This window comes from Pteropus vampyrus, unplaced genomic scaffold, assembly GCF_000151845.1.
Source record: "Pteropus vampyrus isolate Shadow unplaced genomic scaffold, Pvam_2.0 Scaffold19, whole genome shotgun sequence".
Classification (NCBI taxonomy): Eukaryota; Metazoa; Chordata; class Mammalia; order Chiroptera; family Pteropodidae; genus Pteropus; species Pteropus vampyrus.
Genome location: NW_011888800.1, coordinates 7,386,979 through 7,414,199, shown reverse-complemented (window position 1 = coordinate 7,414,199; position 27,221 = coordinate 7,386,979). Strand labels below are relative to the sequence as shown.

Sequence of the window (27,221 nt, the reverse complement as noted above, 5' to 3'; positions counted from 1 at the left end):
TGGGCTATTTCTATATCAAATTCACTTAACCTAAGTCAACAAGAGAAAATATTTTTAATTTTAACTAAAAAGTTAATAAACATATAATAGAGTCCTAAGCAAAGAAATACATCTCCTTATTTCTATTTCAATTAGTTTGTAAACAATAACTAAGTAGAATAATGTCAGTAGTATGTAAGATTCAGGTTGATTCACAAATGATTTTTACTAGTCAAGAAGACCTAGAATTTTATTCCTCAGCAAGAAAGAAAAAGAAAAAGCCCTCAGCTTGGCTGCAGTATAGGCAAAAGCCCTGTGATCTCTTTTTTAATTAAAAAGAAGCGCCAGCCCACTCTACTCCCAAAAAAGGTAACCCCTACGTTTGAGTTCCCTCCTCAGAGACGTGCACCCCAGCTCTCAGCACACAGCAGACCACACCCACCAAAAGGACTGCTTTACTGGCTCAGAGCTCCACTCCCATATGCTTTATCTCAGTATCCTTCAGCCAGCATTTCCATTCTAATGTTTTTGAGTATTTTTAACATCCTGAGGAAATCTCCAGCTCCATTTATCAAGGCTGTTCAATTTAAATCCAAGGTACCAGTTATGATTTTTATTCATGTTCTGAGTGATAAGGTTGCATAGATTTTCAGTGATTTGTCATAACATGAGCTCTATTATTTTCATTGTTCAACTTTTGCAGAATACTAAGGTTTTCAGGAATACATGTACCATGTTATAGCAGAAACATCTACCCTGTTACCCTGATATATCTATAATTCTATCACAACCACAAAGTTATGTGAACAGCTATATAGTAAACCACCTAGTAAGATCTAGGCCTTACCTGGTCTCTGGCTCACTGGTGGACTCCCATCAATTCCTGAGAGTATAATGGGAACAGAGCCAAGAGATGAAGTTGGTGTGGTCACCATGGAGGAAGATGCAGCTGTGGTCACCACGACTATGGAGGTGGAGGCAGTGGAAGCAACAGGAAGAGTTATGGTTGGAGGAGATGCTACCAAAGACTTAGGAAAAGCAACTGAAGCCACAGGGGTGGTTATCCCAGTTGTTTTGATAAGGTTCACAGTGGCTGTAGACTGGGTAGGTGTTACAGGGGTGCTGGTATTAGTTTCAGAGACCTCAACAACCCCTGCAGTGGTGGCACCAGAAGGATAAGTAGTTTCTTTAATTCCCACGTCAGAAATAGCAGTCATAGGTGTCACAGCAGTAACATTCTCTAAAAACACTTGAGGGGTGGTAGTAGTGACAGCAGCAGTAACAGGGCTGCACACCTGAACTGCCTCAGAAGAAACCACAGGTGTGACGACCATTACTGGAGAAGGTCTGATACTGAACTTCTGTGGCCCTGTTAGGGGTTGGGGTGTGCTAACTCCAGGTATCTTCTGCTGCAGGGCTCCAACTTTACTCATCACAAACTGTGTGAACACACCACCAGGAGAGGGTCGAGCCGCTGCAAATAAAAATTTGCAGGTCAAAAATCTTCAGTTCTCATATTTTATCCTCTTAGTGATTGTGTTTATCAACATTTATTGTGTGCACCACTGGGTCAATCTCTTACAGGTACTACCTATCTGCATTATATGTGCCAATTTCTAGCCACAGAAATCAAACACTTCCCTTAACCCAAACCAAACCTTTATAATGCTAACAAGAAAGGGATTAAAATTTGGTGTTCCTACTAAAAATCTTTGTCTATGCAATATAGTCAAATTGCCAGGACACTAAAAAAGACATACAGCAGTACACAATTTCATCACCTAAAACGGATAGAATTTTTTTTTCTAACTCTAATTTTAAAACTTGTTTCCATCACTTCTTTCTGTTGCAGTATCTCCATCCCTTTATTGCTATCCTCTTATAAAACAGTTAAGTTTTACATATTTCTGAAATGTATGACGATATTTTTCAAGAGAGGGCAGAAGAGGACTGTTTATTTTTAAAATCACAAGTTAAAGCTACTTTTTAAAAAAGAGATAAAACGGGTTCTTTTTAAGGCATACAATGCCTACCCTCCCATCTTCACACAATTCTGGCATTCAGCCAGAGACTTCAATTTCCTATTAGAGAAAAAATACAGTAATTGACACTTTTACTTAACATTCCCAAATAGATTTGAAAAAACAAAGAGGAATTCAATAAACCAACTCTATATACTCTCAATGCTAAAATACAAATGTTTTCAAGAAGGTAATTTATTACAGATTTTAGCATTGAAATAAGCAAAAGAGGTTTTCATTCACAGAACAGGGATGAATAAAGAAACATTTCCGAAATCGTGGTTTACAAGCGCCTTCTCTATACTTTAAGCCTATACTAACTCAACTTACTTTGATTTTGCTAGCTCCTTAGTTTTATAAGTTCAAGGGAAATACATATCATTGGTTAAAAAAACACCAGTCCTGATAGGAGCAATATTAAATTAAGGAAGTACCTTTAAGAACTTGTCTTCTCTTTTTAAAAACAAAATTAAAAACCTGAAAGTCTTTTCTATATGAATAAAAGTCTAAAAGTCTAGGAAACAACTGTAAAACTAACTAGAGTTCGATTCATTTAGTATTGTACGTCATCAGAAGAGTTACACCTCACTCCAAAAAAAAAATGAGCAAGATAGACATCAAGAATAAGAATAATGCCAGATTCTTTATTTCTCTAAGTTTTACAACCTCCATACTGTATCCACTGGCCCAACACCAAGTCACAGGACTTTTAAAAACATATATATAGTCCAACTTACCAATTGGTCTTTTTGCCGGGACAAATGCCTTCAGATTCTTCCCAGGGTGATTTGTTGTAGTGCCGGAGGAGGATGCCGTTTTGGAATTGGGTGTTGAAGGCAACAGGGTACGTGGTTTCCTGGATGCAGCCACCTTGGCATTGGATGCTACCTTGGAGATGACAGTACTGAGGGTTGAGAGGTCCAGGACTGAGGGTCGCAACCTGCCTGTGATATAAGCAGCTAGCCTATTGGCTGGATGCAATGCCCCCATCTGTCCCAATAGCAACTTAGCCTGCGGGTAACTCTTACCATTAACCTGAAACAAGTGGCAAAGAGAAATTCTGTAAAGATAAAATTCTCTTGCTTACTCATCTCCCTTGACAGGGGTTTCATTTTAACAAGATTTTAAAAGTCTATTTTCTAGATTTAAAGGGAAAAAGAAATAGTCTTTTCCCATTTGGTATAATCAGGAGGTGTTTAATTAGATGAAAAAAAAAGGCTATCATCTGATATTCTGAACTGATCTCATTCTTCATTTTGGTAACTGAGAAACAAATCTACATCTTAGATATGTGAAAAAAGACACAGTGAAATCTAAGGAATAATACAACTGTTTTACTTGTCAAAAAGCAATTCTGGTTGTTAACAATCACCAACAAAAAATAAATTATTGTGTTCCACAGAATCTCTGACAAGACCAGAGAGGCATAACGAAGCCCCCTCACAGGCTTCTTTGAGGCATCCTTCAGATTTGAGAAGTATGTGCTATGTCTCTATTTTAAGTTATAAGAAAGCCATTGCTACAATAACCTAAGTCACAAAGTCACCTTAGTTTTTGGTTTTCTAAAAACTTAACTTTAAAAATATTGTCTTCATCTCTTAAATAGAACTTTAGCTCAAAATAAATGCCAGTAGAAACTTACTGTATTTTTAGAAATAGTCACTAAATTATCAGAAAAAGTAAATCAATGAATGAAGTATTTTTCTCTACTGCCCGAGTTGACAGACTGCCCATCTTTGTAACAGGATAGTTTTTTTTTTTTTTAAGAAAAGAAAACAAAACAAAAACCTCCCAAGTTTCTTACCCATGTTCCCTAAGTCATACTGCTGGATGACTAGAGAAGACATTCTTTTCTGTCCCTCTTTCACACCATTTAAAAGGGGAAGGGTGTAGAATGAGATGGAGAAACTCCTACTCTCTAAATTAATAGGTAATGGGTGAGGAGAAAGCTACAGCAAAAGTCATTCTCTCTTCGAAGACACAAAATGTAATTACTCTTTGCTACTGAAATGAAACTGTGATTATTCCCAGGTAGAGCAAGACTATCTTTGCCTCAGTTTGGTATAAAGAATGTGATCTTTCCATCCCACGGTAAACTTTACTATATAGTTTTCTTTAGACTCTGTGGAGTCCAGATCAGATACCCCTATCTGCTCCTTTGGGAGGTGTTCTGAAGACCACTGAGCAGTTTTCTCAAAGCCTACAGTGGCCTGACTGCTTTTGTGAATTTACATTTTATGGTGCTTTTCTGAGTCCTAGCCAGTAGAAGAGAAAAAAATTTCTATGCCTGTTATTTCAGAGAGTCTAGTCTCTCTAGAAATGACCTTAAGTCTCTGCTCTCAAAGTATTGATCAATAAATGAAATGAGAAAACACTGTTCTCCTAATCATTTAAAGAGTTTAAGAAATACAATGAGAAGCAGTTCTACAGAATAAATTGCAATGAAAAGTTTCTGATCAAGAAGATAAGCCATATTATTATTGGCTTATTACTGGAATAGTCCTTAGCCCAGAGAATGGGTCAAGCTAATAGAGTCAAGTAATCTTAGCAATGTCAGATACTTCCACACATTTGCTATCTCTGATATAAAAGTGCATTAATGTCAGTGAGCAAGAGGAGAAAACTTTTTTGACTATGATTACATTTTAATTCAGGACTTCTCTTTCCAAAGGATCTTCTATGTGCCAGGGTAATTTTATTAATATAACCTGCCTGAATTACTAAATAGTGAGGATAGAGATATCTGTCCTACAACAATGATTATACCGGTAACCTTATATGACTCATATAAAGCAAAAAATAAGTAAATAGTGGCTTATTTTTTAAAATATTTTTATGTATTTGAATAATACCTTACTAAATTAAAATTTTCTCTAAGTTTCCAAACATATACTGCCTATTTTAAAATCAAGTTCACCTTGTTTTGTTTTGAAAGCTGTCGGCTAAAAATAATCCCATGAACTAAACTAGATCCCTTACTGTCCTTGCTTGTTTGTCAAAGTATCACTTAGAGCTCAGATGATAAATTTTAAGAGGAACAGCTTTCCAGGAAGACTAGAAAGAAAATTATAAGCAATAGTTGGCACTACATTCATTTATAAATATGCCAAAAATTCACTTTAGGTATGTATCTAATCTAGGCCTATTACAAAAAGAGATGATTTTGTCACCCAGTTCCCAGGAAATATGAAGATAAATGATATAAGAGCCACAAAGGGCTCTGAAAAATCAAGATGTTACCTAAATGCAAAAAGGTGCTACATCCAGATTAAAGATAATTCTCACCTGGATAAGCCCAGATGTGCTTGAACTGGATTTACGTTTATAGGCCACAAGCTTCCCTGCAGGAGAAAGCCCTGCATAAAAGGGCAGACCTTTGCCTCCATGTAATCTCTCCCTCACTGAATCCAGGGCATCTGTCTGCACAGGAGAGATATCATCCATTTTCCCAGGGGATAATGGACCATCAGGAGTCTCTGATCCAGATTTCTCAGCCATATCATCTTGGTCTTGACATGATGGCATAGAGATTTTCACACGAGAAGAATACACAGGGGGGTTCTTCTCACCCCGGCTCTTTCGCTGAGAAGCCAACTCAATGATGAAGCTGCCCACCTTAAGTGATTGTGGCATGTTGCTATTGATGTGCTGAGATAAGATGCTCAAAATCTTGTTCCGATCCTCCTCCCAGTTGCAGTCTGAGATGATTTCTATCAGTTTGGTGGGACCACCAGGAGACCTCTGATGCACATACGAGGTAGAAGAGGATTCCCCTTCATTGCAGGAAGACTTCCAGCTCTTTTCTGATAAGGAGTTGACAGATATTTCAGTATCACAGCATTTTGTACTGAACTTTGATTTTTTTACTTTCCGTAAGTTCTCAGAAAAGTACCAGTGGTATAAAAATTCAACCCAGTGTCCTATTCCCATGCACTTTAAGTGGTAATTTAACATTCTTAATTTGGGAGTTTTCCAGGAAAAAGATTTCAGAGAATCAGACTATAATTATCTTCGCTATACTGCTGACTCAGCTTTCTAATAAAAAGGGCGTCCCACTGAAGACTGCTCTAAAAAGCCCTTAACTATTACATAAGAAGGTGTTACCTTACAAACAAAGCATGACCTAAAACCAAAGTTAAGCTTATTTGGTACAGTTTAGTGTTGTGCTATCCATATATGCAGAGCAAAAATACTTGTAAGATGCTTTGTAATATGTGATAAGTAGAGTCTATCCTAAAGAACAGCAAGAAGGGTAGTGTTCTGGTTTTGTTTTGTTTTTTAAGTGCACTCTACCTCTAGTTTCTATTGCAAATACTTTGGAATTACTTTTGTGCCTCTAGATATGACTGCTCCACTTCTACATTGTGTGCAAATTCAGGCAACATGTTAACCAGATGTATATTTCATTAGACACCTAGCTTTCCACAGTAGAGCCTCCCAACCAAAGTGCTACAGTTAAAGGTATGCTAATGACATAGATACACCCTCAGCCTTCAGGGTGATCATGCTCTCAGGTAGGATCCCTCCACCCCAGCAACCTCCTCCACTTACCTCAGTGTGCTATCGAAACATTTTCACCTACTGTGTATACCATGCCATATAAGAAAAAAAAAATGTTGGGAAGCAATGTTGTTTAAATGTCTGAAAGTCTTAGGAAGCATACAAAAACAAATTGTTAAATCCCTAGACACTATGTCTCAACAAAGTAATTCTGGCAATAGCCTGCTAGATAAATCAGTAATATTCCTTCCTTTCTCCTTCTGCACTTCTCCAATAGCAACAGCTTGTAATATCTTAAGGGATAATTTCAATAGCTAATAATGCCAATGCTGCTGAGGTTTGAAAAGAGGTTTAAAAAAGAAAATCATTGACCTCATCCTAAAGGTCTCTTGCGACATGCCGTTATCAATAAATTAATTTTATTTCTTAGAACAGGAGTGATAAACAGACCAATTATAGGAAAAATTGTAATTTCTGTTTTTAGGAGAAGCTGGAAACAGATTAGGTCACTATACTATGGATTGGTAATTTTGGTTTCCCCCCATTTTTATTATAATCCACACCTGAATAATTACTATCAAATGATAAGATCTAGTTTTCATGCTGACCTTGTGATTTATCAGAATCATCCTCTAGGTCACAGGTAATTGGTTTCAAGGGCTGCTGTTCAGAATCGGGCTCCTGAAGAAGGGAATAACACAGAAATACTTCAATGTAACCCATGTTTACTATTGATAGAGACTAGGACATAAACATTAAATCTCTCAAAGAAGCATGAAACAGCAGAAAGATTAAAATGACAATAGCTTCACATCTATAAGCACACCACCTGCATTACTATCATATTATACAGCCCTTGGCAAAAATAAGTAGCCCTGCTCTGTAATGTACTTGACAGTGACAAATCACTGTACTTTATAGTGTGTTCTAGTAAGAAAGGAAAAATATTTGATATTTAATGGAACAAGCTTTTTACAAAATTCACCTACGTGGAAATATCCAAATCTTAACTGATTTAATCAAAACCAGAAATGTTTAAACTTTAAATTATTCCAGCATTAGAAAGAATAATACATTTAATAAGTCCAAGGGACTGTTCTTCAGAATAGGTATGCAGAGAAACAGATAAACTGATATACACATCAACTAAGCCTTCTCTGCCCCAAAACAATTACTCTGAATTATTCTGATAATAATGCAAATTCTAATACCACCCATAGTGAACTGGAAGTTAAAAAGAGAAATTATGCAATAAGCAATTCACCTTTGTACAGTTCTCGGGACTAGAATGACATGAGCCCTGCTGCTGAAATGATGGGGATGCTGATGGTGACAGCTGTCTCTGCTCCTCTTTTTTTCGTTCATATACTCGAACTCGGGCACAAGTCATCATACTTTCAAAGTACAAGTAGACTGGATCCTTGTCCTCTTCCCGAATCTGTAAGTTTCATACAACAAAACATTTCACACACTGGAGGAGAAGTCTCCTGGACTCCAAAAGGAAAAAGATGTTTAATTTTTCTATCACAACACTTGAAATTTTAAAATGCAGACTTTAAAGTCAAATAGTACAAATACAGTTCGTATGTGCTGGATCTTGGGAACGTCAGAAAGGATAGGTTCTCTATCAAGAAATTTCATATCACACCAGAGCAGTGCTTCTCAAATGATTTGCAGTGAAGAATACATTTCTTAATTACCAGTCTAACATAGATTGATACGTCTGCAAAATACAAAAGTAATTACTAGAAAAATACAAATTGCTAGAAAAGCAAAGAACATGTAAAATACAAGCCCAAGATTTTTTAATATTAGATTTAATAAATATAAAATGACTATCAACTTTCTGGAAAAGTTTCTAATATTTACTCTTATTTTCTATATATACTCATGTCATCACAGAATGGTAAGTTTTTGGTCAGCACTGGTACAGAGACTACAATGAACAGTATTATACTAAAGGATCTTTCTTCCAACTTAATGGACTGGGAAGAATGAAATGGATTTAATAATCAGAAATGCTTATCAGCTCTTTTACCTATCAGTCTTCGCATAGTCATATAAACTATTATTTTAAATCTTGAACTTTATTGTTGTTATTGTATAAAAAGAAATGTGCTTTAAGAAAATGAGTTATTTTTAAAGATTTTTCTTAATGGTTTCCTACTAATATGTACAACTCAATTACTCAATATACTACACTACAGGAATAAGTATCTTTAACAGAGTTTTGTAAGTCATGTTGTTTAAAAAGCCCATCTTTATATGATCTATCTTCCTGAAGAGAGACTTGGTTATACTGAAGAATTATAATTATGCACCTCTATTTTTATAACATTTGTTAAGTGCCAGCAACTAAACTGATTAAATAAGAAAGGAGATGGCTTAAAAGATATTACCTGAAAGCAAAATGATTCACAGAGTATAAACCAAAAATTGGTTGAAACTCATCAATCTTTACAAATGATTTCTGCAACTTTCAATAAAAAATGAAACTCCAGGCTTACCACAGGATTGGGTTTGGGAGTATATGCTCGTGCAGGTTTAATTCCAGAGAGCAGTTTGCCCTTCATAGTAGTAGATAAAACTTCTGGCTGAGGCAACAACAATGGTTTTGTAGGCTCAATGACAGAAGGCGTTGGGATATAAACTGGCTCTGGATCTACTTCACCTTCTACTTTCACCCACAATGGGTAATGTCGAACAGGCTGTTCAGGCTCTGTTTCACATATAGCTTCACACACAAAAAAAAAAGGTAAGATTTTAGGTGCCTCTAGCAACAAAAGTTCACTGAGGCATTACCAATACAAAATATGCTACCTCATAAAAAGCAGTAACTCTTTAAAACAATACCCCCTAAAATACCTTTAGTTACCTTCCTGCACCTTCATTCATTCATCTATTAACTAAATATTTGAATAACTAATATATATCATATACTGTTTCAGACAGTAGTAGATTGAACACAGCCATCTTGCCCTCACAGTTTATAATCCAGGAGAAGAAAACTAATAAACATATAATCAAATAAGTGCCATGCAAAAACATAAAGCAGGGTAAGGAATGAGGACTAAACAGGAGATCCTATTATACTGAGCACGGTCAAAAAAGGCCTTCCCATTCTATACTACACTTTTTCATTTCACAAACAACAACAACAAATTATTGAACTTTACTATGTACCTATTCTAAGCATTTAATGTGTTTTAACTCATTTGACTGTCACAGTAGTTCTTGAGATATTATTTTCATTTGGCAGATGCTGATATTCAAGGGAGTCTAACAGTAAGAGGACCAAAACCATTCAATCTGGCTCCAGAGACTAAACTGTTAGTGCTGCCTTCTGACAACAAACTGATTCAAAAGATAGCATGAACTCAGCATAGGAGCACAAACATATCAATAGAAAAGCAATAAAACCCAACTGAGATGAAATCATACTATTGAGAAGTTCTACACAAAGGAAAACATGCACTGACTACTTAACGAAATGAAATGAAGAATCTAGAGGCTACTGACTTTATTCTTTAAGCATACGGCCGGCCATCCCATAGAGAGCTACAGAGAAACACACATTATATTTTGCATTTTAATGATCAGTCCTCAAAGAAGATGTAGCTGGTTCCAAGCCAAAGAGCCAAAATCTTTGCCTAAAATCACATAAAATGTGACTGAGCAGTATTCGCACTTAATTCAAAGACTTAGTTCAAATAATCTTTCATAAACAAAGGAGAATCCAAACTGCTACCTGATTTCATAATAAGCATATCTGCTCTGAACACTGAGACCTCACTAGTAAAGAACAACTTTGTATAAATGGCTCCTACTACAACTATCACCATTCAGAGCATAACCACAAAATGTTGATAAAGACTTAAAGATTAAGAAAGGGAGAGGGAGGAAAAAACCTTCAGAGCTAGAAAGTGATTGAGCCAATTACTTAGCTGCTTAGCAGTCTCTTATCTAATTTTTATAACCCAGCTCATTTATCACATCATTCACAAAGGCTTCTAAGACCCTAGTATTCATTCATGTATAAATAAATATCTTAATGCTTACTATGTATCAAACTTTATAGATATACTAATGAACAAAATTGACAAAAATGCCTGGCTTCATAAAGTTTACATTTAAGCTGGAAGGAAGAGGGCAGACAGGCAATAAACAAGACAACTAAAAAAATATGTTGGATTATGGAGAGTACAAGAAAAAGCAAAGCAGAAGAGAAGGGAAATAAGTAGTTATGTAAAGTAAGTATGTATCGGTATATATTTTGAAGGGGAATGTTGAAATTTTAAAGAAGGTAATCAAGGATACCTTCGCAATAAAGGTGGTATTTACAGAGGCCCTATACCATCCATTTGGTAAAAACTTTACTGTCTAGTGCTGCTAATTATTTCACATACATATTAAAACTATTACAAAAATAAAATTGCCTTAGGACAGAGGTCTTTGACTTCTTTTAAGTATCTTTCAAGGATTTTTTAAACCTCCATAAGCTAATGGTTGTACTAAGTAAAGGTCCCTTTCCATTTTTTTCTTTTTAACAGCTTCAAACTACACAGTATAGTACTCCAGAAGGAAACCTCTTAAAATGTCTTAAAACATTTTACTCCTTCATTGGGAATTAAAGACAACTCTCAAGTTTTGACTATGGATAAATGGTGGTTCCAATAAGTAGGAAAATTCATAAAAGGAGCTGACTAAGAAGGGTAAAGTTCAGTTCTGTTAGGACACGTAAGACGGGAGTGACAGCAACATAATCAAACAGGGTAAGTAATCAGGACTGCTCAATGAACTTAGGGGAAATGTAGATGATTTCAATGAGAACTTTAAGGAGATTAAAAACATAAAAATGGAAATGGAAATTAAAAAAGGGAACCAGTCAGAAATGAAGTACATATTATCTGAGATGAAGAGTACATTAGAAGGAATCAACAGAGTGGATGAAGAGGATAGAACCACCGATATAGAGGATAAGGAAGCCAAGGTCACCCAATCAGAACAGCAAGAAAATAGAAACCGAGACTATAATAATAAATTAAGGAGCCTATGGGATGAAATTAAATGTAAAAATATCGGGTCATGGGGTACCTGAAGGGGAACAAAAAGGTGAAGAGCTATTTGAAGACATAATGATGGAAAACTGCCCTAACCTAGTGAAGGAAATAGATATACAACCCCAAGAAGCTCAGAGTCCCAGAAAAGATGAACCCAAAGAGGCCCACACCAAGACACATCATAATTAAAATACAAAAGTTAAATACAAAGAGAGAATCTTAAAAGTAGCAAAAGAAAAGCAGTTAGTTACCTACAAGGGAGCACCTGTAAGACTGGCAGCTGATTTCTCAAAAGAAACTATGCAAGACAAAAGGACTTGGCACAAAATATTCCACATGATGAAAACCCAGGATCTACAACCAAGAATTCTTTATCCAGCAAAACTATCATTTAGAATTAAAGGACAGATAAAGAGCTTCCCAGACAAAAAAAAAAAAAAAAAAAGCTAAACAAATTTATCAACACCAAGCCAGTATTACAGGGAATGTTGGAGGAACTTCTTTAAGAAGAGAAAGCATGAAGGCGAATAAAGAATGGTACTAACTACATTCCTATCAACAAGTACCTCAAATGGAAAAGAATTAGGTGTTCCAACCAAAGAAAGAGTGGCTGAATGGATAAGAAAATAAGACCCACATATGTTGCCTATAAGAGACTCAATTCAGATTAAAAGACACAGAGAGACTAAAAGAAAGGGCACAGAAAAAGACAGTGCCTTGATGGACCTACAGGGTATTGCGCTGAATGAAGTTAGCAGATAAAGACAAAGATCACATGATTTCACATTCATATGGAACCTAAAGAACAAAACAACAAAAAAAAACGGAAACAAATTCATAGACACAATATTTTGAGGGCTACTAAATGGAAGAGGGGTTGGGGGGATGATGAAAAAGGGCAAAGGAAGTAAGAAGTACAAATGGATAGTTACGAAACAGACATGGAGATATAAAGTGTAGCATAACGAAAATAGTTAATAATGTAATAAATATGTAGGGGGGAAGAAGGGTACTAGATTTAGTGACGTGATCACTTTTTGAATTATATAGATCTCTAATCGCTAAGCTGTACAACTGAAACTAATATATTACTGTGTGCCAACTACACTTGAAAAAAAAAAACATTGAATTGTACAATGTATATAAGAACAACTAACTGCCTATTACATTTCAATAAAGCCAAAGACGGGGAAATCTTTTCCTAACATGAGATCATATATATATTCTTCTACATTATCTTCTAAAGATTGTATGGTTTAGCTTTTCATAACAGATCTATAATATACCTAGAAATTATTTCTATGTATGGTGTTAAGGAATAAAGTTTCACTTTTCTCCATATGGATATTCAATGATCCCACCACCATTTATTGAAATGATCATCCTTTCCTTATTCCTCCGCCATTTTTGTCAAGTCAAGTGTCAATATGTTTGAATCTACTGTAGCCTCTCTATTCTGTTCTACTGATCTGTTCACTTTAAACTCAAGCTAGTATTGCCCTGTCTTAAATGTGATAGTTTTGTAAGTTTCAACATCCAATAGAGCAAGTCCTTCCACCTTATCATTGTTCAAGATTGCCCTGGCTATTTCTAGGTCCTTTGCATTTCCATATAAATTTTGGAATCAGGTTTAAAGTTTCACATAAAAAGCTGTCAATATTTTGATTAGGACTGCAATGGAATTACAGATGAAAATTAGAAGTGGACACTCTTACAATATTCGGTTTGCTTGTTAACAGTTTTTAATCAAGAATGGATGTGGAGAGCATTCTGGGAAGACAGCAGAGTAGGTAACAACAGGAAATCTGACTCTCCTAAACAACAACTGCACTGGCAGAATCTGTCTAACATTAACTTAGAACTTTGGAGTCTGTTGAAAACTTGCAACTTCCAGGGGAAGACATGGACAGTAAACTGTCATTAACTGTGATCAATTTCATCCACTAGCACATTAGCAAATACCCTTTCCCCATCCCCCACCACATGGCAAAGAGCTGTGCACGCATTCCTGGAGTAGCCTGCACAAAGTTTATGGGAGTCAGGGTGGGCAAAAGGATCCTGTCCTCAAACTATAAGAGACCTCTGCTCTGATTACTGCTTCTGATCACAGAGGTGCAGACAAAGAGGCAGGTAGCCACTGTTGTTGCACCTCCCCTCCACTGCTAAAAGCCCTTAACCCTCTATCTTAAATGACTTCCAGAGGATTTAGAGGGCCAACACCCTTTACCCTCCCTCCATTTTCCACTTTTACCCTTTCAGAAGCCAGACATTAAAGACTAGAACATTCATAAACAACTACATATACGAGACCTTAAGCTTACAACTCAGTCTGATCCTCAGCACAAAGACAGCCTACATCAATCAAAAAAATAAAAACAGTAACAAACAAAGAAACAAGCCAAACCCTGAGGAAGGAGAATCAGATTTCTATAGTTACCACATTATTAAATTCAAATGTCCAGTTTCCAACAAACATCACAAGGCATACAGAGGAAAAGTACAGTCTATTCAAAGGAAAAAAAAAAACAGAAACTGTACCTGAAAAAAGACCTAATGACAGATATACCAGACAAAGACTTTAAAACAACAGTATTAAAGATACTCAAAAAAATAAAAGATGTGGAGAAAGTCAAGAAAAGTTTACATGAACAAAATGGAAATATCAGGAAAGAGATATAAACCATGAAGTCAAAAGAAAATCCTAGAGCTAAAAAGCACAAAAACTATAATGAAAACTTCACTAGAGGGATTCAAAGTCAAATTTTAACAGGCAAAAGAAAGAATCAATGAACTTGGAAGATAGAACAATGGAAACTATGGAGTCTGAAAAACAGAAAGAGGAGATTGAAGAAAAGCAACACCTTTGAGCATATCAACATACTCATCATGGGACTTCCAGAAAGAGTAAAGGTCAGAGAGAATATTTGAAGATAATGGCTAAAAACGTCCCAAATTTGAGGAAAGACATGAATATAAACATCCAAGAAGGTCAACGAATTCTAAGATGAACTCAAAGAGACCCACACGGAGACACATTATAGTAAAATTTTCAAAAGAGAAAGACAGAGAATCTTGAAAGTCCCAAGAAAGAAACAAATCATCACATACATGGATCCTCAATGAAAATATGAACAGATTATTCATCAGAAGCTTTGGAAGCCAGCAGATGGTGGGCTTATATATTCAAAATGCTAAAATGAAAAAAAAAAAACTATTAACCAAGAATCCCATATCAAGCAAAACTGTTCTTAAAGAGTGAGAAATTAAGAAATTTACAGGTAAAATGTGAAGAAGTTCGTGACCACTAAACCAGCCTGCAAGAAATGCTCAAGGGATTTCTGCAAGATAAAATGAAGAGACATTAGACAATAATTCAAAGCCATATGGAAAAATAAAGATCTCACTAAAGGTAAACACAAGGGCAATTTAAAAACTAATATTGTTGTAACAATGGTTTGTAACTGCACTTTGTTTTCTACAGGATTTAAAAGACTAATACATTTAACAACAACAACAACAAAAAAGTTTAGTGTGAAGCCTAGTATTATGTAACTTTGCTTTTTAATTCCAAATTTTGTTTTCTACATAATTTAAAAGATTAATGCATTTTTTAAAAATTATTACTTTACGTCTGGGAGCACACAATGTATAAAAAGTAATACTGTGATATTAACAACTGAACAGGGTGAGGACAGAACTAAAAAGCAGCAGTTTTTGTAGGTTATTGAAGTTAAATTGGTAGAAATTCATATTAGAGTATAATTTCAGGATGTTAAATGTAATCCCTATGGTAACCACCAAGAAAATAGCTATAGAATATACATTCTAAAAAATGAGAAGAGCTTAAACATTTAACTACAAAGAAGAGTGCTGAATAATGTTAGCATCCCTCTGTTCACACCAAGGGCCATTAGTGGCAGAAAAATTTTTAAGTCTATTTCAATGACCAAAAAAATGTATTAAATGCCTAGATTTCATGTATTAAAAACATTTCTCAATAATATATTAACTATAAATCAATTCTAAAAACCAAAAAATCAATTTGCTTACAAAATTATGCTTATATGATTAATCCTTGCAGAACCAATTAATCTGAGTGACCCCTGAGAGTAGAAGGAAATGTAATACCATAAAATTTGTTCAAATTGTTCAGATGAAGCAGTTTCTTCTTATAGTTTTACTGACTACTCAAAATTTCACCAAAAATTTTACTGATTCACAGTTGGATCATAATTTTCCTATACAAACTTTTTCCTTCCTGTGTTCTTAGCTGGTTTTTTCTCTTAATGAGGTGGCAGGTACCTTCACCTATTCACAAATCATACAGGGTTCTTAGCCATGTTATTTCTTAAAATAAATCTAATGTTTTTTTGAAGTTGGCCTTATCGGCATCTTCTGATTTTCTACTTTAAATTGAACAGGATGCCTTCTAGTCTTGCTACATAGTTGTCATCCTAAGATTTTTTTCCCCCACTCTTAGTCTAGGTCCACTCCACTAGATGTATCTCCCGCTTCTTGAATTTCTATTTTCCAGAGCGCAATCTCAAGAAATTTACCAGAAGTTTCTAACAGGCCGACTTCCTACATCATTGTATATTTTAATATATCTTTATTTTATACACATATTTAATATATAATTTGGCTGGCTAAGAATGCTAGGTTGAAAATTCTCCTGACTCTGATTTTAGAAACAATGACTTAAACACCCAGTGTTGCTGATAATCTCTTTGACAATAAATTGATTCTAAATCCTTCATAGGCAAACTGCTTTCTCTTTTAAAGAGTTCAGGATATCTTCTTTAATATTCTGAAATGCTACAACGTGTCTAGATAAGAGTCTTCTTACAATTATTACTGCCTGGTATTCAGCGAGCCCTTTTAATCTGAAATATTATGTCCTTCAGCTGAGTTAATTTTTTCTATCATCCTTTGAGTATTTTCTTGCTTTCATTTTCTCCTTACTTTCTCTAATTCCTCTAAATCATCAACGACTTTTTTCCCATCTGCCACCTACCTTTTTATAAAACGCACTAAGCGATTTCTTCAGTTTCTTCCAGTTTTATATTTATTTTTGTTTTAGATCTCAGCAACATTTCTGCAACAAGAACTCTTCCCTATTTCTCCTCCTTTTACATAGCAGTCATAACAAAAATATCTTCCCTCCTTTCCTCATCCTTCCCTAACACACAAGAAAACTGATGGCTCCTAGAGCACTGCAGGCTAGGTTTTTTATAATGGACTGTACCAGTGAGAAAACTCAAAAGTACTTTGACAATTGGCTGATTTCTGCAGTTTAATTCCGGTCAAGGGAAAGACATAGGGTAAAGACACTAATCAAAAACTCAAAATAATTAAAATCTAATAGATATACAGTATTCCTACTTATGTGGGTGGCTTCTGTAACTTATTGTTTTTCTGAAATGCAAAACTGTTGCTTTAAGTACAATATGAGAATAAACTCAGTAAAAAGATATGGATAAAACTAATGATTCTGCATTATATTTCATTTTAAATCTTTTAAATCTTATTTATATAAACATCATTTAGGTATATGAAGACAATATCTTATTTAAACACTGAAATATCAATTAGAACAGCCTGGCACTGGTCACAAAACAGCAGAGACAAGAAACAGATCCAAATATTAACAATTTAATTTTTAAACCCATTTATTAATCTAATTAAATGTGTTTTTTTAAACCTTGGGGATAGAGAGAAATGTTCTAAGCAAGACTCCAAAGACAGAAACCATAAAACAAGACCACCAGACTTAATCATCTCTGCTTTACCCTTTTGGTGGGGCGGGGGGCAAGCGGGGAGGAGAATTTTGACAAAAATTAAAATATAAATTACAAAATGACACCCTAGACAATATAAAGTTCTTGGAAATATAGAGGAAATAAAACACAGCCATTACAATAAAGTTAGTAAAGAATTCAAAAGGTGAATTTACAGGACAACCTGGAAGAAATGGATAAATTCCTAGAAACATACAATCTTCCAAGATGGATCAAGAAGAAAATTTAAACAGACTACTAATGAATCAAATCAGTAATCAAAAATATCCCAATAAACAAAACTCCTAGACCAAATGACTTCACAGGTGAATTTTACCAAACATTCAAAGAAATTAACACCTTTCCTTCTCAGACTATTCCAAGAAACTGAAGAGGGAAGGCTGCCAAGCTCATTTACGCAGCCAGTATTACCCTGATACCAAAGACATTACAATAAAAGAAAATTATAGGCCAGTATCCCTGACGAACATAGATGCAAAAATCCTCAAAATACCAGCAAACTGAATTCGGCAAAATATTAAAAAGATCATACACCGTGATCAAGTGGGATTTATTCCTAGTACAAAAGGTTGGTTCAATATCTGCAAATCAATTAACATGCTACACCACGTAAACAAAATGAAGTATAAAAATCATATAATCATATCCATAGATGCAGATAAAGCATTTGACAAAATCCAGCATCCATTTATGATAAAAGCTCTCAGCCAAGCTGGGATAAAGGGAACAAAAATTTCAACATAATAAAGGCTATATATGACAAACACGCAGCTAATATACTCAACAGTGAAAAGCTAAAAGCTTTTGTTTAATATTAAGTAACAAGAGAAGGATTATCTGGTTTCGGCACTTTTATTCAACGTAGTGGAAGCCCTAGACACAACAATCAGACAAGAAAAAAGAAATGAAAGGCATCCACATTGGAAAGGAAGAAGTAAAACTGTCATTACTTGCAGATGACATGACACTAGATAGGGTCTACCAAAAAACTGTTAGTACTAATAAATGAGTTCAGTAAAGTGGTGGGATACAAAATTAATATTCAGAAATCAGTTGCATTTTTATATCTCAATAATGAATTATCAGGAAGAGAAATTAAGATAACAATCCCATTTATAATTGCATCAAAAATAAAAAATACCTAGAAATAAATTTAACCAATAAGGTAAAAGACCTGTACTCAGAAAACTGTTAAGACATTGAAGAAAAATACTGAATATACAAATAAATGGATGTATATACCATGCTCATGCATATAAAGAATTAACATCATTAAAATGCCCGCACAACCCAAAGCAATCTACAGATTCAATGCAATCCCTATCAAAATACTAATGGCATTTTTCACATACTAGAACAAACATCCTAAAATTTATATGGAACCACAAAAGACCCCAAATAGCCAAAGTAATCTTGAGAAAGAAGAACAAAGTTGAGGTATCATGTACCTGATATCAAACTATACTACAAGGTTATAGTAATCAAAACATTATAGTCCTAGCATAAAAAAAGATGAACAGCTCAACAGAACAAAATAGAGCGCCAGAAATAAACCCATACCTATATGGTCAATTAATCTACAACGAAGGAAGCAAGACTACACAATGGGATAAAGACAGTCTCCTCAATAAATGGTGTTGAGAAAACTGGACAGATAGATGCAAAAAAATAAAACTAGATCACTTCCTTTCACCATATACAAGACTAAACTCGAAATGGATTAAAGATTTAAATGTAAGACCTAAAACCATAAAAATCCTAGAAGAAAACACTGGCAGTAAACTCTCTGACATAACTCTTAGTAGTATTTTTTTTTTGGATATGTCTCCTCAGGCAAGGGAAACAAAAGAAAAATAAACGGGACTACATCAAACTAGTTTTTGCACATCAAAGGTAACCATCAACAAAACGAAACAACAACCGACTGTATGGAAGAAGGTTATTTGCCAATGACACATCCGATAAGGGGCTAATATCCAAAATATATAAGCAATTCATACAACTTAACACCAAAAAACCCACAAATAATCTGATTTAAAAATGGGCAGAGGACCTGAATCAGACATTTCTCCAAAATGTCTGATTGGACATACAGATGGCCAACAGACATATGAAAAGATGCTCAATATCATTAACCATCAGGAAAATGCAAGTTAAAACCACAATGAGACATCACCTAACACCTGTCAGAATATTTACCATTAATAAATCAACGACGAGTATTGCTGAGGATGTGGAGAAAAGGGAACTCGTGTGCACTACTGGTATGACCGTAAACTGGTGCAACCACTATGGAAAACAGTATGAAGGCTCCTTAAAAAACTTAAAACTAGAACTACCATATGACTCAGCAATCCCATGTCTGGGAATTTATCTGAAGAAATCCAAAACACTAATTCGAAAAGATATATGCATTCCTATGTTCACTGCAGCATTATTTACAAGAGGTAAGCTATAGAAGCAACCTAAGTGTCCACTGACAGACAACTGGATAAAGAAGAGATGGTAATACATACAATGGCATATTATTCAGCCACAAAAAAAAAAAAATGAAATCGTAACATCTGCAACAATATGGATGGACCCAGAGGGTACCATGCTAAGTGAAATAAGGCAGATAAAGACAAATACATATGATTTCACTTGTATGTGGAATCTAAAAAAGCAAAATAAACAAAACAAACACTCATAGACACAGAATAAACTGATGGTTGCCAGATGGGAGGAGGGATGGGGGACTGGGTGAAAAATTGAAGGGATTCAGAAATACAAATTGGCAGTTAAAAAATACTCACAGGGATGTAAAATACAGCATAGGGAATATAGTCGATAATATTTTAATAATTGTATATGGTGTCAGGCAGGTATACTAGACTTATCAAGGTAATTACTTCATAAGTTATATAAATGTCTAGTTACTATGTTGTACACCTGAAACTAATATAATTTTTTTAACTAACATAATATTGTATATCAACTGTAATTGAAAATTTTTTTAAAAATTTAAGGCAATTTACAGAAAAAAGTTTATGCAAATGGTCAGTAAACCTATCACAGAAGAAATACAAATTTAAAATAAGATATCAATCTTTTACTATTAATTTGAAAGTAGTGTTAAAAGAGTAAAGAACTGGCACTATACAACTATTGGTAAATATGTGATTGGTACAACGACATAAATGCTTAAAGTGTATTATTCACTGTCACAGTGATTCCACTTTAATAGCTTATCCTGAACAAAGATGTTCATCACTGCACTACTTATATATAATAAAGAAAACCAAAAAAGGCTAAACATCTAACCAACAGGACTATAATAACATGAAGCCATTAAAACTAAAATTATAATATAGATCTACGCTTGCTGATATGAAAAGTAGAATATGATTTTATATTAAATTTCTAAAGGTTATGATACCACAGTAGTACCTTTTCTATAAAAAATATGTGCATGTATACACACAGTGGATTAACAGAAAATCTGGAAAGAACATACAATGAAATATTAATCACCCACTCTGATGAAAATAAGTACATGCCAAGCAATAGCAAATAAATGTAACTTTTAATAAACTAAGAAGAAACTCTCTTCAATTACATGGTAAAATTATACTCAATACATTTAAATAAGAGCAGAAAGGGAAAAAAATTAAGAATGAAATAATATGTAACTTGGTCTACATAATATTTTACCAAAAAATAAATAAGCTTTTCAAAAGAGTACATAATGCTCAACTCAGTTATGCCCTTACTCTGTCCCCAAATCTCCAACCTCTTGGTTAATGGTTCAAATCATGACCAGAGGGTTCTGTTGCAAATTTTTTCTTTTAGAAAATAAAATGTTGGTTAACTTGATTACAGTTATTCACGACGTGTACACATGTCAAATCATCATGTTGTACACTTTAAATACGTACAATTGTATTTGTCAATTATACCTCAATATAACCTGGGGAAAAAAAGAAAGTGATGGATTATACTGAACCATCAAAGAACATTCAAAATACATTCAAAGAACATGGGGGGAGGAGGAAAAACAGAAAAATAGATGAAGTTTCAAAGGCATTCTGGAAGTCTACATGAGAGAATGATTCAAATTAAGTGCAAAAAATAGTCATCTTCGAAAGAAAACTTCCATTCAAAAAAGGTGTGTACGTGTGTGTGTGTGTGTGTGTGTGTGTGTGTGTAGCACACACGTCATACAGAAAGCATTTAAAGATAACAAGAATTTCTCTAAATTCTTATTTGATCATAGATCAAGATTAAAGTAATCCTAATACTATTTGAAATAGGTTTTCAAATAACTATACTTTTCAAAAAATAAAACTATACTGTTTCAACTCTGAATTAATACTCACTGTACTCCAGTTTCTTTCTCTTCTTTTTCTCTTTCAATTGTTCTTCCTCTTCTTTGACTCCCTCTTCTCCTTCTTCTCTTTGCTCTTCTCCCAAAGTATCATAACATACTGCATCACGATGACCAGCCTTCCTCTGGAAATGCTTAGTTTTGGATCCCCCTTTAACAAGTACAACTTTTCTTTTCAAACAAGTGCAACCAAACATGCAGTCTGGTCGGCGGCAGTGAGCAGGCTGGCGCTTTTCCAAAGCTAGACTGGAACACACGCAACCCAATCGACAGAAGTCATTGTTGCATGGAGGGGCTCGTTTCCTTATGATTGTGTGGATAGGTTTAGTTTTGAGAGATGCCTAAAGTGAAAGCAGAAAATTTGAAATCTACTAAATCATTCCCCAAACCACCAATTTACAATCATATGTTGGTCTGCCTTCTCTGATTCTGAGCACTCAGTACTAACAGCACAAGATTAGGGCAGATTTGAAGGACAGAACATGAATATAACAGGGACTCTGTGTAATCTCCCGTTCTAATGCATAGCACAGACAAGCAAAAGAATAACTATTTTAATTAATTATAAGCCCAAATATCAACAATAATGAATTTATTCTCAATGGAAATCACACATAATGTTCTAGGGCATGGGTTAACAGTTTAAGCCCCAAGGATCAAATACAGGCTGTTTCATTGGAACACAGACAGGCTCATTCATTTACATAATGTCTATGGAATTACAACATCAAGGTTGAGAAACTGCAACAGAGAGTGCATGCCCCGCAAAGCCTAAAATATTTAGTGTCTGTTTTACAGATAGTTTGCTGACCCCTGCCATATGGTAATAAAAAGGGAATATCAACATTCATGCATGAAAGTCTTTAGGAATGATTAATAATAAAGGACACAAGTCTGTATTTAGTCCCAACATCTGATGATACTCAGTTCTAGAATTTAGTCACAATTAAAAAATGGAAAGTACAGAAATTTTGTGACGAGAAAATTACCGATATTTTATTTTGTCACTTCACATGCACCAGAGGCTGCTAAGATAGGTGAATCCATAATAAATAAAAATTCTTAATATAAAATTTTCATGGGGGGCAGGGGGAAGTAGATAGGGTAAAGGGGGTCAAATATGTGGTGACAGAAACCTAAATATGGGAGGTGAACACACAGTGTAAATATATATATGCCTTACTGTTAAAGTGTACAGCTGAAACTTAGATTTTGTTAACCAATGTCACCATAAAAAAATTAATCAATTAAAAAAAATTTTTTTAAAGGAAAAGCTTTTCTCTGTAGGTTTATAATGTTTTGGATTTGGCAAGATTTAGTTCTTTTTAAACAGAATTTTCAAAGCTGTTTTTAACAAGATCAGCAAATGTACTTGCCCATATACCAAAGAATGAAATTAGAGACATTCAGAATGACCAGCTGCCTTTATACAAAAGAGGAACACTATTAAAGGGCACAATTATACTTTTTCCCCCCTGCTGGCAGGAGGGATCTACATTTGGGTGTCTAGTTGATAAGAAAAACAAATGTGGAAGAAATTTCCTTAGTTGTCACTGAACTAACTAAATGCCCAATCTTCCTGCTAGAAAGCCCCATTCCCTTTTCCCCCTAATTCATTCTAACCAAGAATGAATACGCTTCTGAAAAAAAAAGAGATACTTACTTGAGCCGTAAGCAGAGTTGTTAAGGATACATCTGCTCGCTCTTCAGTGATATAGGTCCTTGGTTTTCCTTCCCAAAGTGCACAGTCCTCCAGGTCCATAAGCTTCACTTGAGATTTAGACAAGCCTGGAGGGCGGGTTCCCTGTTGCTGCTGCTGCTGCTGGTGTGCCTGTCGCAAACTAATTTGCTTTGGGAATGTATTTTCATCTAAAGTTGGCACAACAAAGTTATTCACCTGATTTTCTGAGATGGTGCTTGAAGAAGTCTTGGTAACCTTATCTCCTAGAACCACATGAGTGTGTTTCTGCTTTGGTGAAACAGGGTACGGTAAAATGGATTTATAAGATGATTTAGTTCGGCCACTGAAAGTTGTCTGTTTGTTTTGAGCCTTTGCTTTTCGAGAAGCAGGGGGTACAGAATGAGGCTTCAGAGAGTAAGAGGTAGAAGGGGAAATGGAAGATTGCTTCTTTAGCACACTATCAAGTGTTCGTACATAGCTGGTACTCTTGGTGGGAAGCTGGTATACCACAGGAGATGTGGGAGCATTGGAAGAGAAACCCATACTTGTTTCCATCAGCTTGCCTTCGTTTTCCAAGTACTCATCTAGCTTATCACTGCAGAAAGCAGACCGGTTTTTCAGTGAACCTTCTGAATTTCCACCTAGAAATGAGACACAGATACTTAAAGAAATCTAGGACAGATCTAACTCCAGAAAAATACACTTAAAAAGGCCAGGAGCATTAAGTTAAAAGCTACTGAATCTTCTAAACTATCCCTCCTCGGAAGGAAGAAAAATAATAAAATATAGAGCCAAATAAAGGAAAGCATCTGAGATCTTGCTCCCTGGTATATGTCATTGGTCTGGCTCAAATGAACTCTTATACAAATTTAAAAAAGGAAAAAAAAGAAAAAAAAAACAAGAGATTAAATGATATATACTAATTACATTAAATCCATTAACATCTTAAATTTATCTAAAATTGCCTTATTACATATATGTAGCAATAATTTTTGCAAAGTGCTAATAGTAATAATTAACACTAAGAGTCTACAAATTTTGACAACTTATGACCTCAGTATAGAGACCATATGCAAGTAAAAACTTAAGAGCAAAAAATATACTTAAATCTGACCTCAACAGAATGCCAAGAGATTATTTAAGAGACTATAGTACCTGCACTCTGATACAAAATGCAAGGGAAGAGGAAAGGGCTCAAAAAGAGGAGTATAAAATTTAGATTTTAAGTAATGAAAAAACAAATTTAGTAGAGAGACAAGCATTAATTACACTATTCTAACAGTACACAAAAATTCAAAGACGAGAAAAACTATTCTGGACAAATAAATTTGTCTGGTTAAGAGTGTAAACTGCCAAAGAATGAGATTTGGATTTATTAACTATGGGCATGGAGTTAGGAATGTATTCATGTCCCACAACTATCTGACTTCTGTAAGAAGAATTTATATTGAATAGGATGAGTTGGGAGGAAAAATGTCCAGCTAAAATTTGACAATTTACTCTAAAGCATCAGTTTTTCCTGCATGCTATAAAAGATTTTTTTAATTACTGATATTCTTTTCACATTTTGGAGTTAACATCTAAAATTTTTATATGTATAAATGGTTGCAAATTATATAATTTTTTTGTGTATTTTAAAGATTGACTTTTTTTTTAAATGCCTACAGCACCTGGTCTTCCTAGGTGGTCTCCTATCCAAGTACTAACCAGGCCCGACCTTCCTTAGCTTCTGAGATCAGACGGGATTGGGCACGTTTAGGGTGGCATGGCCATAGACAAGAATGACATTTTAAAACGGAATTGCTCCATCATGTTTAATGTGAGTCGAATGAATCTAAACACCATAATTTTAAGAATATATAAGCAAGCTCTTCGTCCGTAAGAAATCTTACATCATTCCTTTTTCTCTCTGAACTTACATTTTCATCTTCCAGTCCTCAAAAGATTATTGATCTTAATGCAATATATTGATATGCTTGAAAATCTTTTACTGATCAATCTGTCATATTCTCTTCAATAAAATATACATGTAAATTAAATTTTTAATTTTCAGAAATGATATAGGACCATTAAGTATGACAACCTTTCTTCTGGATTGAATTATCATTAAAATTGCTTTTAGTGCATAATCAATGAAAACATAAATAAATATATAATTATTTTAATAAATATAAAAGAAAATTTAAAAAAAGAGTGTAATCTACAGCCATGCCACCCTAACAAGCCCGATCCCGTCTGATCTCGGAAGCTAAGCAGGGTCGGGCCTGGTTAGTACTTGGATGGGAAACCACCTAGGAAGACCAGGTGCTGTAGGCGTAAAAAATAAAAAATAAGGGATTGTAAACTGACAAGGTCCTTGCAATCTGTGAGGTCCACCAAGGGTTGCCTCACCTAAAAAAAAAAAAAAAAAGTGTAAACTGCAAAAAGTGCAGTGGAAAAGAAAACACAATGAGAAAAGAGACCAACAACCATACAGTCAAAATGCCTGGATTAGAAGTGTACTGTGAAGTATAATGCTGTCGGGAATCACTATTCAGCTCTAAAGTATACGGTTTTGAAGTAATGCTTGACAATGATGCTTTTTATAATTGCAAGAATAACAGAAAGGAAGAACACTTAAAAAAGGCTGCAGGGATTATTTAAGCTTGACACATGGTTAAGGATTGAACCCCCAGATCAGGGCCATGGGAACACAGACAATAAAAATCAGCAAGACAATTATTTTCAGTTTATTTTAAAGCATGAAAAGAAGAGATGAAGCAAAACAACATGTTTTTTTTTTAAATAGGAGAAAATAAAATTTTCCAAAGCATGAAAATTCCAAAGACAGTAAACATGAAAATTCCAAAGACAGTGAGGCAACCACACAGTATATATGACATTTCGGACAAAGGAGAAAAGGTATGAAATGAAGTCTTAGACTTCAGAAGTGGGAATGGGTGATTTACCAGTAGTTGAGGAAGAGCAGAACACAAGTGGCAGGCAAAGTCTTGCTGAGCTACTCAGAAACAAAGTAACACTTTTAACAAAAGGCTGTGGTCATGTTTTAGAACGAGTTTACAGTTTTTTTAAAAAGCTGATTACCTTCATTCCTAGATGCAGAAGCACTATGGAACTTTCCTCTCCATCCTTTGATCTTGGTGAAATCATTGGTCTTCCCTGTTCTAGAAACAAAGGGAAATCCAGCATCTATAAAAGAAAAAGCAAGAGATGACCAAAATCCTAGCAAGCCATATTTAATATCTAATTAAGTTCTAAGACTTTATCGGAAATGTATAACTCACTAGGACTATGCCACTAGATAGAAGATCTACTCTAGGCTACCCTAAACTTACTATGTCTCTGACACAGGTAGCTTTTTATTTAGATCACAAATCTGTTTGACTTCACAAATGCTACGCACTCACCAGGAGAGGCAGGGTTGGTTCCTGTAACGTTCCAGAAAGGAAAGCTAGTGGCTGGAGCCAAAGGTAGCTGTACTCCCAAGTATTTAAGATCAATGCTCATTGTTGGATCCACTGAATTCAATTTTAAGCCCACTACAAGAAAAAAGGACCACAAATCATATCGGCTTTTTTTTAACCCTTTGGTTGAATGAAGAGGGGAGTTAATACAGATAAAAGAGATAGTGAAGAGGAAAAACGATGAAATAAAAATTAAAAATGGCAGACAGACTTTAAGGCGACCCTATGATCCTCACCTCCTGGTATTACATATTTGTGTAAACTTCCCTCCCTCCACCACTGAGTATGGGCAGGACCTGTGATTGGTTTCTAAGCAATGGAATGTGATAAAAGGGATAGGATATATACACGT

At 34.9% G+C, this 27,221-nt stretch overlaps 1 protein-coding gene and 2 pseudogenes across 15 annotated transcripts in view; 1 reads left to right on the top strand and 2 right to left on the bottom strand.

Annotated features, from left to right (window-relative positions):
• The window catches only part of MGA (MGA, MAX dimerization protein), a 130,732-nt gene that overhangs the window by 20,906 nt on the left and 82,605 nt on the right, over positions 1-27,221 (bottom strand). For 9 of the 15 annotated variants that reach the window (XM_011354953.2, XM_011354954.2, XM_023527778.1 and 6 more), the window contains exons 6-15: positions 26,813-26,944; positions 26,490-26,594; positions 23,388-24,046; positions 21,717-22,065; positions 9,008-9,234; positions 7,765-7,938; positions 7,109-7,181; positions 5,286-5,803; positions 2,738-3,035; positions 827-1,453 (exon numbers count right to left, since the gene is read on the bottom strand). In XM_011354953.2, the coding sequence (XP_011353255.1) occupies positions 827-1,453; positions 2,738-3,035; positions 5,286-5,803; positions 7,109-7,181; positions 7,765-7,938; positions 9,008-9,234; positions 21,717-22,065; positions 23,388-24,046; positions 26,490-26,594; positions 26,813-26,944 (3,162 nt within the window). The remainder of the gene's footprint in view (positions 1-826; positions 1,454-2,737; positions 3,036-5,285; positions 5,804-7,108; positions 7,182-7,764; positions 7,939-9,007; positions 9,235-21,716; positions 22,066-23,387; positions 24,047-26,489; positions 26,595-26,812; positions 26,945-27,221) is intronic. The other 6 variants (XM_011354960.2, XM_011354958.2, XM_011354959.2 and 3 more) reach the window with 6 other exon arrangements.
• On the bottom strand, positions 25,064-25,182 carry LOC111736342 (annotated as a pseudogene).
• Positions 25,604-25,721, top strand: LOC111736450 (annotated as a pseudogene).